Raw genomic sequence first — 14181 nt, forward strand, 5'->3', positions numbered from 1 at the left:
AGGAGTGAGCAGGGAGGGACCCTGCCCTTGAGGGCCAACTGTCTACTTACTGCAGTGACACAATGGGTTGGGTAACCCCAGACGACCGCTGGGGGCCTTCCCCCACACCTCTGGCTCAGCTCACCCCTAGCTTCCTGTGGACTTCCTCCCTAAGGCCCCACGGGGCTCCTGCGCTTCCTGTAAACCCAACTCCGGAAGCCAGTAAGTGGCCAGGAAGAGGGAGATCCTGGAGCTGCCCCCTAATGGACCACAAGCAAGACAAGTGCTGGGGAGGCTGGGGATGGTGTCCAGGTGTCATTGCTAACAAGTAACAACCAGCGAAACTGCAGGTAGGTCATCTAGTCCAGGGGTTTTTGATATTTTTTTTTCAACAGATCTCAAACCCTTGGCTCGAAAGAAATTTTACCTGGAATTCCATGATAAAAGTGACTCAGAACAGAACTGCTCTGTTTGGAGGGAGTCTGAGCCCTGGTCTCCTCCCAACACCCCACAGAGACATGTGATGGGGCACCAAGGAATATAGTTTGAAAACCACGGGCTTTGCCTAAAGATGAAAACATGAGGCAAGTCTAGAGAGAGTAAAAACCTACTACGTGGTCAGTTAATGGCAGACCAGAGTCTGCCTCTGCTTTACCCCCTGTATCTGTGCTCTGTGTCCTTAGAATGAGCAGTCTTGGCCCTTACAACAATAACCTCTAGCTTCCAGGATGAGCAAAAAGTTCCATGAGAGAGACAAATCATATTTTATCTAGTAAACACAATTTGTAGTAATAGGGGCCTCTATTATAATCCAGTTTAATGATATCCAGAGATAACTAGCTGAAGGGCTAACTTTTCATGCCAGCACAAGGACAATGACAGCCACTGGCACTGGGAAGACACAAGGCCCCGAACACGGTACTACAACCCAAAGCAAGCTCAAAGGGTGCAGGTGATGGAGTGTGGGTGGAAGATACACCAGAAGAACGAGCTCTACATCCAGATTCCTTCCTTTCCCTTCCTCCCCAAATGCAAGATGCATTTCTTTAGTTAGAAGAAATCTTTTGTTATCTCCCACACTAGCTGGTATGATGGCTTTAAATCAATTATAGCTAATCCCACAGATCTCTGGGATATAGCCATAAGGCATCCTTCCAGTTTTATCCATTCACCTGTATTCATGGGGTTCGTTTCTGTGACCTCCTCTATTCACTGAGACAGCCCGGTGTAATACAAGAGCTCCATGGTGGGAATTCTAGTCTCTTGACTTCTAGACCTTGCTTCCAGTCCTAGCTCGTCCATGCCCAAATTCTGTAACCCTGGGCAAATCACTCAACCTCTCTGAGCTGCACACACTGTAGCTCATATAAAATCCCTATAAGATGAGAGGCAGGCATTGGGAAGACGAAATGAAATAAAGCACATAAAAGACTTTGAAATTATAAAGCCCATAAAAACGTGAGGTATCCATGTTATTACAATTATTTAATCAGTGGAGCAGACACATTTTACTGCAACACTTCAGAACTGCTCCTGGAAATGATTGTACACCTACCCTTCTCCGTGTGAGGAATACAGGCAAGTTCATGGCTATGGGGTTCCCAGGCTGGTCTTCCCGGCCAGCCTCCCTTTCAGTGGTGTCTGGAGCAAAACAACACTATAAAATAACCCTCGAGCAGCCAAGTGTAGAAAATTAAAAAGAAGGATCACTAATCCAGACAGGAAAAGGCCTGATTTATTGCTCTAACCACTCTGTCATAAAATGGCAATGAAACAAAAACACCATTCTATAGGATGAAGGGAGAGGAAATTTAGAGTTGGACAGAAAATCCGAAGGAAATGAAAGTGCTAGTGTGCTCTGAAAAGTAACTCTCCAAATATGCCAGTGGTCACCTTGATGTTTCCAGGCCTCCCCGATGCCTTCCAGACCTCAAGTGCTCAGCTTGCACTGAGTGGAGGCCTCTCCTAGCTGATGGTGCTGAGAATTCCACCAGGGATCCTCGAGCCTCTCTCATGTCGTCACCGGCCAGATGAGAACCCAACCGAGAGTTAGGCTGGCAGGTGCAGGAGATGATGAATGAGGCGGGCAGGGTTCTGCCGCCGCACTGCATGGACCAATTAAGCTTGTGCGGGTTGCTCGTTCCAGCAGGGAAACTCTTTGGGAACAGAGGTGGGCAGGAAAGGCTGCTTTCTCACTCTGTTTTCAAAATGCACCTTCAGATAAGGGCTTTCTATAAAGACCACCGGAGCTGTAATCTCTGAACGTGCTCAATGGCCAAAGGGCCACTTGTGGAGGGGGAAGACCCATTTTCAGAAGCAAACGTTAGGTAGGAGGCACGTGGAAAGGCAACCTGGACTTACCTGATCTAAATCTCCTTTCTCCATCGCCAGTTCCTCTATCTCTGGTGCTGGCTCATCTTCCAGGAAGGGATTGGTGGATGGGGGTGGAGACTCGAGTTTTTTCTGTTAAGAAGACGTGAGAAAGAGATAAGTATTTTCTGAGCATATTCTCAATACCTTTCCCCATTGATCTGCTTTTTCCGAGTCTCTGCAACCCCTAAATCATGAAATCTAAATCTGATATAATGAGCAAGGACTGAGACAGCACAGACCACATTCTTACCTCCCAGCCTTCATACTATTTCCCATCTTCCTAAAACCTATTGCCCACCCCACCCCAATCCCAATCTGGCTAAAACTCTCATTCATCCTTCAGCCCTCAAATTAGAAGTCTCTTCTTCTGGGAAGCCTTCCCCATCTCTTAAGTTTGGGACAGATGTCCCTGCTACATGTTTCCATCCCACCCAGTATGTCCACCTACCCAGGTATTTATTAAAATATCACAACTGTCCATTTATTTGTCTTGTCCCCATTAGATTCCATGATGGCAAGGGATCATGCCTGTCTTGTTCCCCTTCCTATATCTGGGTGCCTGGAATTTCCTAGCTGCTCCCTAAATATGAATCAATCAAAACGCTGGATGGGTTGGAATTCAAGAACAAACTATAAAGCTAATCTTATGTGTTCTAGATTACAGACAGAAGTCTCTTTCCAAATAAGTCTCATTACAACAAACACAACAGAATCTCCTCGGGAAAGATTAGTTCTCAGGACCTGATTCTGACCACTCTTTTAACACATGTCATTGAGTGGGACCACAGGCTGGAATGAGAAAGCTGGGGGCAGGAGGTGTGGGTTTTAGCTCCAGTTCCACAGCGCTGGCCAATTGCCTAACTTCTCCTGGCCAGAGCAGCCTCATCTGTTGCATAAGGTTGCAGTTACAGGACTACCAGAAGGATCAGATGTGATAAAGGGTGCGGAAAAAAAAAGGGGGTGTGAACGGCAGCAAGGAGCACATTACACGTATAAGGGACACTGGTGACGATAATTCAGTGCAGCAACAGAATCGAGGCAGCTCTTGGGAATTTTTTGTACAAATTTGGTCCCAAGATGTTGTTTATGCCAGGGAGCTAAAAGAAAATTAAGTGGACAAGGAGGAGAAAAGGGATTGGCTGGTGCTGGGGATGAGGGGAAGGGTCAAGAAATGGCTCTTTGCAATGTCCACAATAGCCAAACTATGGAAAGAGCAAAGATGTCCATCAACAGATGAATGGATAAAGAAGAGGTGGTGTGTGTATATACACACACACACACACACACACACACAATGGAGTATTATGCAGCCATCAACACCCCCCAAATCTTGCCAATTGCCACGACGTGGATGGAACTAGAGGGTATTATGTTAAGTGAAATAAGTCAATCAGAGAAAGACAAGTATCATATGATCTCACTGATATGAGGAATTCTTAATCTCAGGAAACAAACTGAGGGTTGCTGGAGTGGTGGGGGGTGGGAGGGATGGGGGGCTGGGTGATAGACATTGGGGAGGGTATGTGCTATGGTGAGCGCTGTGAATTGTGTAAGACTGATGAATCACAGACCTGTACCTCTGAAACAAATAATACGTTATACGTTAAAAAAAAAAAAAGATAGTAGGAAGGTAAAAATGAAGGGGGGGAATCAGAGGGGGAGACGAACCATGAGAGATGATGGACTCTGAAAAACAAACTGAGGGTTCTAGAGGGGAGGGGGGGTGGGGGGATAGGTTGGCCTGGTGATGGGTATTAAGGAGGGCACGTACTGCATGGAGCACTGGGTGTTATACACAAACAATGAATCATGGAACACTACATCAAAAACTAATGATGTACTGTATGGTGATTAACATAACATAATAAAATAAAATAAAATTAAAAAGAAAGAAATGGCTCTTTGGAGACAAGAAGCTAGGTGGAGAGGGTGTTTCTAAATGTACTTGTGACACCTGTGCATGTATCAGCAGACCAACTTGAACTAACCCCTAAGCCAAGAGGGACAGCACATGGACTGTAGTGTGAATGACTTTATCAAGTGCCAGGACATCAGCTGAAGATATACCAAGAAAAAAGAAAAAGAAAAAGAAAAAAAACAAAACTACAAAAATAATCCAAAAAAATATGAAAAACTTAAACACAAAAAAACACAAACCATTCTGGTGTCTGGTTTAGGCTTTAAGACCATTCTGCTTACACTCATGTAAACTACTTAATTTTCGGCCCAAACACTTGGATGCTGTTATGTTGCCAGATAAAGACTCAGTGTATGAAGAAAGCCTTGTGATCAATGCATTAGGTCAAGGTAGTCATTAGTAGGACAGTGATTTTTCTGGTATCCTGCTGAGAAATAATAGGGTCTAACAACCAAGCAAATATTTAAAATTTATACACTCTGGGGCGCCTGGACGGCTCAGTTGGTTAAGCGACTGCCTTCGGCTCAGGTCATGATCCTGGAGCCCCAGGATTGAGTCCCGCATCGGGCTCCCTGCTTAGCGGTAGTCTGCTTCTCCCTCTGACCCTCCCCGCTCTTGTGTGCTCTCTCTCTCTCTCATTCTCTCTCTCAAATAAAATCTTTAAAAAAATAAAATTTATACACTCTGAACTTTGGCTTGCTTTGCCTGATATGGGAAAAAAAAAAACCCATAAACTTAAAGCGAAATAGTTTATTTTTAGAATTAGGATATTTTTGGGGCACCTGGGTGGCTCAGTCGGTTAAGCGTCTGCCTTTGGCTCAGGTCATGATCTCAGGGTCCTGGGATGGAGTCCCACGTTGGGCTCCCTGCTCCACGGGGAGCCTGCTTCTCCCTCTCCCTACCGTTCCCCCTGCTTGTGCTCTCTCTGTCATATAAATAAATAAAATCTTTAAAAAAATCAGGCTATTTTTAGAAAGCAAGATATCTTTGAAAATAATATTTCTAAATGCTTCTTTATACAGGGTGATCAGACAAGGCTGCAGAGACCAGAATGAGGAGAAGGAGCTAGCCAAACAAAGATCTGGAAAGGGCCTTCTCACAGGGGACCTGGTGCAAAGGCTGGAATGAGCCTGGTGAGTCCGAGGGACAGAGAGGACAACAGGGGGCGTGAGGTCAGAGAGGCAGCAGGAACCTGACCGCACAGCCTTTTGTGGGCCCTGGTAAAGGTGAGACTTTCTTCTCATAGCAATTGGGTAGTCACCGGGGGTTTTAAACAAGGAAGTGATAGGATCTAATTTAGATTTTTAAAATATCATTCCACTGCTGTGGGGAGGGAGGATGGACTGTAATGGAAGAAGATCAGTTGAAGAGGCTGCCGCTGGGTTCCAGGCAAAGACAATACAGGACTGGACTAAGCTAGCATTGTGGAGACAGAAACAGGTGGCCAGATTTGGGGCATATTTAGGAGATAAACCCAAGAGGACTGGTGGAGAAAACAAATGTGAAGATGAAGGAAAGAAAGGAATCAAGGATCATTCACTTTTTGGCCTGAGCAACTACATGGCTGGTGTCACCATTAACGAGTGGCAAACCTGGGTTTGAGTCTAGACTCTATCACTTGGATATGTTACTTAGCTTCTCCAAGCCTCAGCTCTTCCCCTGCAATGTGAAGGGACTTGAGTGCCCACCATGCAGAGCTGCATGAGGATCAAATGAAATCTTGCACGTAAAGCACGAGATAGGTACATAAAGCAGCTCAACACGATGTCTGGCAGCCAAGGAAAGCGCAGTAGGTGGGAGCTCTTGTTAGTATTTAAGGGTGCAGAACTGTGGTGGTGCCTCTCTCAGTGGAGCAACTCTCAGACGGGAAAGAAGTGGGAACACAGGGCTAAGAAGTTTTGTAAAAAAGAACTTTTAATCACAAATAAGATTCTGTCTCTGCTATTGTGCCTCTCTGGGATATCTCCAGGAAATGAAAACAATGGGTCCATCAAATTACAAAGGCAAAGGCTCCCTGAGCTTCTGCCTTCTTCCCTAGCCTCCAATGAGGCTCTCAAAGTACTGCACGTACCACTGCCCTATCAGTAAATATTATATTAGGAAACGCTGAGGGGCGGACACAGACTCCTGCTGTTTGGAGGGCGACGTTACTGCTCAGATTAATTTGCTGTGATGAAAGAATAAGTCTTTGCAGTGAGCAATCCCCGGCACAACTCAGCCTTCTATGCAAGAGCCCTGTTGTCAGAGCCAAGCAGACCGTACTTCTCATTTCTGTTCTGCAGCTGTCGTAGACCATAAAGAATTACAAGTTTGGGTTTAGATTTTAAATAACTCAAATGACATATTCTATGAGCTCTGGGGCCGCTGAATAAAACAAAAAAAAATTGCCAAGAAATGAACGACTTTCCAATTTTAGAGGAATTCCTTCTTTTTGCTAGGATGACAGTTGATTTCAAGTCCATACAGGAAAGAAAAATTCTTCATATAGCAAGTTAATTCCTACTAATTAAACCACATGGGATTCCCAACATCTCCAAAACAGTAAGGTCCACAGGACGGCCAAGCTGTCTAACTGACTGCTAGGAAGAGAGAACCTGGCTTTAATCAGCAGTATATCTGAGTCCACGTCTGCCTGCACAAATCCTTTGCTGAGGCCCTCGCTGGACACTTCACATTATCAGAGAAGGAACTCTGAAATTTAAGCCTAATTTGTTTCTTTTCCCTGGAGGAGAAAACTTTCAGTTATAAGATGAAAATTCCACAATTTCTGCATTTCTCATTCCATAAATACTTTATTCCAGCCCAACTCCTGATTTGTCCTGAAAGAGATGGCCTGGAGGCTTCAACTGATAGGACTGTAAACACAGGACCCTGCACACCTGGTTTAATATTACTGGGACCGCTCTAGGTACCACCACGCTCATATCTTACATAGTGACACTTATGTATAGGCTTCTTTCTTCACTAGACCATAGGCACCTGTCTGATTCAATTTTTCATTCTTTCCCAAGGCTCTGCCCAGAGAACTTAAAAAACGTTTGTGACTAAATCCTGATTGTATGAGAAACACTCAATAAAATCCTCTTCAGACACATGGGCAACATTTTCAATTTTCTATAAACAAAACAAAAAAAGTTGTGTGTGTGTGTGTGTGTGTGTGTGTGTGTGTGTGTGTGTGTGTGTGCGCATGCTTGTAGCACAGTCTCAAAAATATACCCCAAACTATTAAATAGTGGACATCTCTGGGGAAAGGGGTTTAGAGTAATTAAAAAGGAAGAGATTGTTCTTTTAAAATATTTTATTCTGTTTGAGCCTGAACAAGCATGTATTTCTCTCTCTTTTTCTGATAGACAAATTATCTGAAGAATGAAGATGATTTATAACTCAACTCAGTATTTCCTAAAACAATTAACATCAAACTCACCATGTTAGGTGATTTACAACTGAGTGATTTTCAGTATGTTCACAAGGCTGTGCCACCATCACCACCATCCAATCCCAGAATCTTTTTGACCCAAAGGAAGCCCCGTATCCATTAGGTATCACTTCCAATCCTCTCCTTCCCCTAACCCGTGGCAACTCCTAATCCACTTACCGTCTCTATGAATTTGCCTATTCTGGACATTTCATATAAAAGTGGCCTTTTGTGTCTGGCTTCTTTCACTTTGTGGAGTGTTTTCGAGGTTCATCCTATGTTATGTGTCAGTATTTCAGTCCTTTTTTTGGCTGAATAATATTCCAGTGCATGGATATACTACATTTTGCTTAACCATTTGTCCATTAGAAGACATTTGGGTTGGGCGCCTGGGTGGCTCAGTTGGTTGGGCGACTGCCTTCGACTCAGGTCATGATCCTGGAGTCCCGGGATCGAGTCCCACATCGGGCTCCCTGCTTGGCGGGGAGTCTGCTTCTCCCTCTGACCCTCTTCCCTCTCGTGCTCTCTATCTCTCATTCTCTCTCTCTCAAATAAATAAATAAAATCTTTAAAAAAAAAAAAAACTACAAACAGCTTTTAAAAAAAAAAAAGAAGACATTTGGGTTGTTTCTACTTTTTGGCTATTGTGAATAGTGCTGCCATGAACATTCATGTACAAGTGTTTGTATGAACATAGGAGAATTTTTAATTCTCTTGAGCATATACCAAGGAGGAAGCATATACCTAGGAGGAAGCATATATTACTCTAAAAAACAGTTTCAGATTGCTTTGCTTTTTTTTTTTAATCTGGCAGAGTTACGCCTTTATATTAGGCATTGCTATGTTAGCACCATGAATTGCAGAAAACAATAACTATTCTGAATCTTTACAAACCATCACTAACATCAAGACTCAGTGCTGGGAGACTAAGTAGGTACATTCATAAGAGACAAGAATACAGAAAACAGTTTAAAACAGAGGCTATCTTAAATTTGAAAAAACTCATACTTTTTGGCCTATAATTCAACATGCTTGTATCATAAGAAAATAATCTCCAATGTGAACAAAAATGTGTTCACTGTGGCCTTGTTTATAATAATGAAAAAATTACAAGTACTTAAGGGTCCAACAAGAAAAGGATATTTAGGGAAATTCTGGACCATCTCAAATATAATGACTGAGAAACCACTTAAGATAGGGACATATGAAGTAAAGTAAGCTATTAAAACTGTATTTACACAACATACATAAAAATAAACTCAATATGGATCAAAGATCTAAATATAAGAGCCAAAAACTATAAAACTCTTAGAATAAAGCATAGGTAAATGCTTGTGACCTTGGGGATGATACCAAAACTCAAATAACAAAAGAAAAAAAAAGGAAAGTAGGATTTCATCAAAATGGAAAACTTTCGTATATCAAAGGACACTATCAAAAAAGTGAAAAGACAACCCACAGAATGGTAGAAAATATTTACAAATCGTGTACCTGAAAAATGATAGAATATATCTAGAAAGTATATATTTTTTAAGGTTTTATTTATTTTTTGACAGAGAAAGACACAGCGAGAGAGGGAACACAAGCAGGGGGAGTGGGAGAGGGAGAAGTAGGCTTCCCGCGGAGCAAGGAGCCTGATGTGGGGCTCGATCCCAGGACCCTGGGATCATGACCTCAGCCGAAGGCAGATGCTTGACTGAGCCACCCAGGTGCCCCTAGAAAATATTTTTTAAGAACATTCCCACAACTCAACAATAAAAAAGACAAACAACCCAGGGACGCCTGGGTGGCTCAGTCAGTTAAGTGTCCAACTCTTGATCTCAGCTTAGGTCCTAATCTCAGGGTTCAAGTCTCATGTTACTTAAAAAAAAAAAAGACAACAACCTAACTAATGGGAAAAGGACTTGAACAGACATTTCTCCAAGAAGATGGCCAATAAGCATATAAAAAAGATGTCTATGTTATTAGTCATTAAGAAAACGAACATCAAAACCACCATGAGAGGGGTGTCTGGGTGGCTCAGTTGGTTAAGTGTCCAACTCTTGATTTCGACTCAGGTCATGATCTCAGGGTCATAAGATCAAGCCCCACGTTGGACTCCATGCTCAGCGGAGAGTCTGTTTGAGAGATTCTCTCTCTCCTTCTCCTTCTGCCCCTCCCCCCTGCTCTCATGCTCTCTCTCTCTCTCTCTAAAATAAAAACAAATCTTAAAAAAAAAAACCCACCACAAGATACTACCTTACATCCATGAAGATGGCTGTAATAATAATTAAAAAAAGAAAATAACAAATATTGGCAAAGATGTGAAGAAATCAAAACTTTCCTACACTGGTGGTGAGAATGTAAAATGGTACAGCTGCTATGGAAAACAATGGCGGTTCCTCAGAAAGTCAAACATAGAGTTATCATGTGACATAGCAATTCAGCAATTCCACTCCTGGGTATACTCCCAGAACTGAAGAGATACTTATACAAAAACTTGTACATGAATGCCTGTAGCATAATAAAAGCCAAAAAGTGGAAACAACTCAAATGTCTATTAAGGGATAAGTGGCTAAACAAAATGCAAACCCAAACGATGGAATATGAGTCAGCCATAAAAAGGACTAAAGTACTAATACATGCCATACTACAGGTGAGCCTCAAAATTACTATGCTAAGTGAAGAAAGCCAGGCACAGAAGGCCACATAGTATAGGAATCCATTTATATGAAATGTCCAGAAGAGGCAAATCCAAAAAGAAAGTAGATTAACTGGCTGGGGCTGGGGAAAGGAGGAAACTGGAAGTGGCTATAGTGGGGAGGGGTTTTTTGGGGGCAATGGAAATGTCCTGGAATTGGATAGTTGGGATGGCGGCAGCATAACCTTGTCAATATACTAAAAACAATTGAATTGTATATTTTATTTTTGGGGGTGGGGGAGGGGCAGAGGGAGAGAGAGAGAACCTCAAGCAGGCTCCACACCATGGATGTGGGGCTCAATCTCACAACCCTGAGATCATAACCTGAGCCAAAATCAAGAGTCAGATGTTTAACCGACAGAGCCATGCAGGTGCCCCTGAATTGTACACTTTAAATGTGTGCATTATTGAAATTGTTATATGAATTATATTTCAATTTAAAAAATGTATTTTCTTTATTTTTAAATAGGCTCCATGCCCAGCCCCAATGTGGGGCTTGAACTCATGACCCTAAGATCAAGACTTGAGCTGAAATCAAGAGTTGGATGCTTAGATGACTGAGCCACCCAGGCATCCCTAAAAAATGTATTTTAGAAGTGCAATTTCAGGGGCGCCTGGGTGGTTCAGTCACCTAAGCATCCAACTCTTGATTTCAGCTCAGGTCATGATCTCAGGGTCATGAGATTAAGGCCCATGTTGGGCTCCACACTCAGTGAGGAGTCTGCTTGAGATTCTCTGCCCCTCTGCCCCTTCTCCTCTCACCCCGCTCTCTCTCTCTCTCAAATAAATAAATCTTTTTTAAAAAGTGCAATTTCAACTTTATAAAACGAACACACCAAAATCCTCATCTCTGAATGATGTTTTCTCTTGTCTCCATTCTTGCTATAATTTCTACCTTTCCTATCTTGACCACGTATTACTTTCTTGTCAGAAACAAATTAACAGAAGTTAATCTCCTCTTAGGATGGTATTCAAATGAAGGAATACATTCCTTCACCATCAAAGGAGAGCTATTTCCTTGTTCAGGACAGAAGTCATCGTACTGTGGCAGAAGTGCTAAGACCTTGCCCCTCCCCCACTTGCACAGTGTCCCTGACTCAGGTGTTAAGCTGCTGGAAGCACGAGGTATAGGGCAAGCCACTCTGGGTGGGCTTTCTTATGTAGTGAGCCTTCGGCAAACACTCTTATGCTCAAACTGCATGGCTGAAAATTACACCTACAGCTTATATATTTATAATGTAATTTTAAAAATCAGGCAAATATAAATGTATACTAAAATGACCCCTCTAAGCCAAAGGATGATTCTATTTAGAAAGGCAATTTATGCAATGGCCAAGAGGAGGGAAATCCAGCTGCATGAAATGGGGAAATTTTCAATTTACTTATTTATTTATTAAAAAGATTTTATTCTTTTTAAGAAATTTTTATTATATTAGTCACCATACATCATTAGTTTTTGATGTAGTAGTGTTAGATGATTCATTGTTTGTGTATAACACCCAGTGCTCCATGCAATACGTGGCCTCCTTAATACCCATCATCGGGCTAGCCCACCCCCCCCCACACCCCCCTTCCCTCTAAAACCCTGTTTGATTCCTGGAGTCCACAGTCTTCCATGGTTCGTCTCCCCCTCTGATTCACCCCCCTTCATTTTTCCCTTCTCCTAATGTCCTCCATGCTATTCCTTATGTTCACAAATAAGTGAAATCATATGATAACTGTCTTTCTCTGCTTGACTTATTTCACTTAGCATAATCTCCTCCAGTTCCATCCATGTTGATGCAAATATTGGGTATTCATCTTTTCTGATGGCTGAGTAATATTCCATTGTATATATGGACCACATCTTCTTTATCCATTTGTCTGTTGAATAATCACTTTCAACGTGAATGGCCTAAATGCTCCCATGAAACGGCACAGGGTTGCAGATTGGATAAAAAGACAGGACCCATCCATATGCTGTCTACAGGAGACTCATTTTGAACCTAAAGATACATCCAGATTGAAAGTGAAGGGATGGAGAACCATTTTTCACGCCAATGGACCTCAAAAGAAAGCTGGGGTAGCAATTCTTATATCAGACAAATGATTTTAAGCTAAAGACTGTAGTTAGAGATACTGAAGGACACTATACGATTCCTTTTTTTTTTAAAGATTTTATTTATTTATTTGACAGAGAGAGACACAGTGAGAGAGGGAACACAAGCAGGGGGAGTGGGAGAGGGAGAAGCAGTCTTCCCACCGAGCAGGGAGCCCGATGCAGGGCTCAATCCCAGGACCCCGGGATCATTACCTGAGCCGAAGACAGACGCTTAACGACTGAGCCACCCAGGCTCCCCATCATTCTTAAAGGATCTATCCAACAAGAGGATCTAACAATTGTAATATCTATGCCCCCAACATGGGAGCAGCCAACTATATAAGTCAACTGTTAACCAAAATAAACAGACATATTGATAATAATATGTTATTAGTAGGAGACCTCAACACTCTACTCTCAGCAACAGACAGATCATCTAAGCAGAAAATCAACAAAGAAACAAGAGCTCTGAAGGACACACTGGACCAGATGGACCTCATAGATATATACAGAACATTCCATCCTAAAACAACAGAATACTCATTCTTCTCGAATGCACATGGAACTTTCTCCAGAATAGACCATATACTGGGTCACAAATCAGGTCTCAACCGATACCAAAAGACTGAGATTATTCCCTGCATATTCTCAGACTACAATGCTTTTTTTTTTTAAGATTTTATTTATTTATTTGAGAGAGAGAATGAGAGACAGAGAGAGAGTGCATGAGAGGGGGGGAGGGTCAGAGGGAGAAGCAGACTCCCCACCGAGCAGGGAGCCCGATGTGGGACTCGATCCCGGGACTCCAGGATCATGACCTGAGCCGAAGGCAGTCGCTTAACCGACTGAGCCACCCAGGCGCCCACCACAATGCTTTTTTAATAAAACTCAATTTTATTAAAAAAAAAAACTTCCAAATTCAATGAGCCTGTTACAAAAACTTACCCAACCTACTCTGTTTTCGTAGAGGTTGAATATAATGTTTACCTTGAATCTAATCATTGAGTTACTAAGAATGCATGTAGGTGTAGGTAAATCACATCCAGACATTTGCTTTTAATTTCAAGGCATTTTACTTTATAGAGTATTTTGAATCCCTCTTAAGGGCCAGGAGTTTAGGCAATTAGCAAAAAGCAATGGCAGCACTGTAAATATGTTAGGGCTAGTACCATAAAACAAGACGAGCCCTGTCCTTATGTTCTTTCAGTTTCCATCTGTATCAGATGTCAAAGTTGCATCTGTCAAAAAAGAGCCAAAGATGACACATCACATTGATCAGTTAGGAGGAGCTGGATTGTAGCACATCCTTCCAGGTGAGTTTATCATCTCTCCAGCTCACCCTAATTGTTAATCAGTCAGCACGGGGCTTAAAAGGATCTGAATAGTGCAGTGAGAAGGGGTGGGTGGGAGGGTCTTTGGTCAACATGACTCCCTGGCTGACTTATCTAACTTTGGAAGGAATTCACAACCTTCTATGAAATTTGGTGTATGCTACAGGGTAGCAAGATACACCTTGGTTCATTCTGTAGTTTATTCTGATGCCCTGAAATAAAATGATAACCACAAACAATTTTCCAAAAAGCAAGGCAGCACAGGGAGGAGGTAAGGAGACAAGGAGCAGCAAGTCTTCAGGTGGGGTACCAAGCAGCTAGACTGCGGTGTCAGGCCACTTGGATCCCCAGCCCAGCCCAGGCCACCTCTTCCCAGCACTGCTGGGAGCATGGTCATGGCCATGA

The 14181-nt window shown here is 42.7% G+C and overlaps 1 protein-coding gene and 1 long non-coding RNA gene across 4 annotated transcripts in view; one reads left to right on the forward strand and one right to left on the reverse strand.

Moving 5' to 3' along the window:
• The window catches only part of VPS53 (VPS53 subunit of GARP complex), a 139225-nt gene that overhangs the window by 63945 nt on the left and 61099 nt on the right, over nucleotides 1-14181 (reverse strand). For all 3 annotated transcript variants that reach the window (XM_027625518.2, XM_027625519.1, XM_027625520.1), the window contains one exon: nucleotides 2341-2442. In XM_027625518.2, the coding sequence (XP_027481319.1) occupies nucleotides 2341-2442 (102 nt within the window). The remainder of the gene's footprint in view (nucleotides 1-2340; nucleotides 2443-14181) is intronic.
• LOC113939430 lies at nucleotides 169-13756 on the forward strand. The gene is made up of 3 exons (XR_003525233.1): nucleotides 169-329; nucleotides 5293-5403; nucleotides 13653-13756. It is a non-coding gene; the product is annotated as an uncharacterized LOC113939430 (long non-coding RNA).

This window comes from Zalophus californianus, chromosome 16, assembly GCF_009762305.2.
Source record: "Zalophus californianus isolate mZalCal1 chromosome 16, mZalCal1.pri.v2, whole genome shotgun sequence".
Classification (NCBI taxonomy): Eukaryota; Metazoa; Chordata; class Mammalia; order Carnivora; family Otariidae; genus Zalophus; species Zalophus californianus.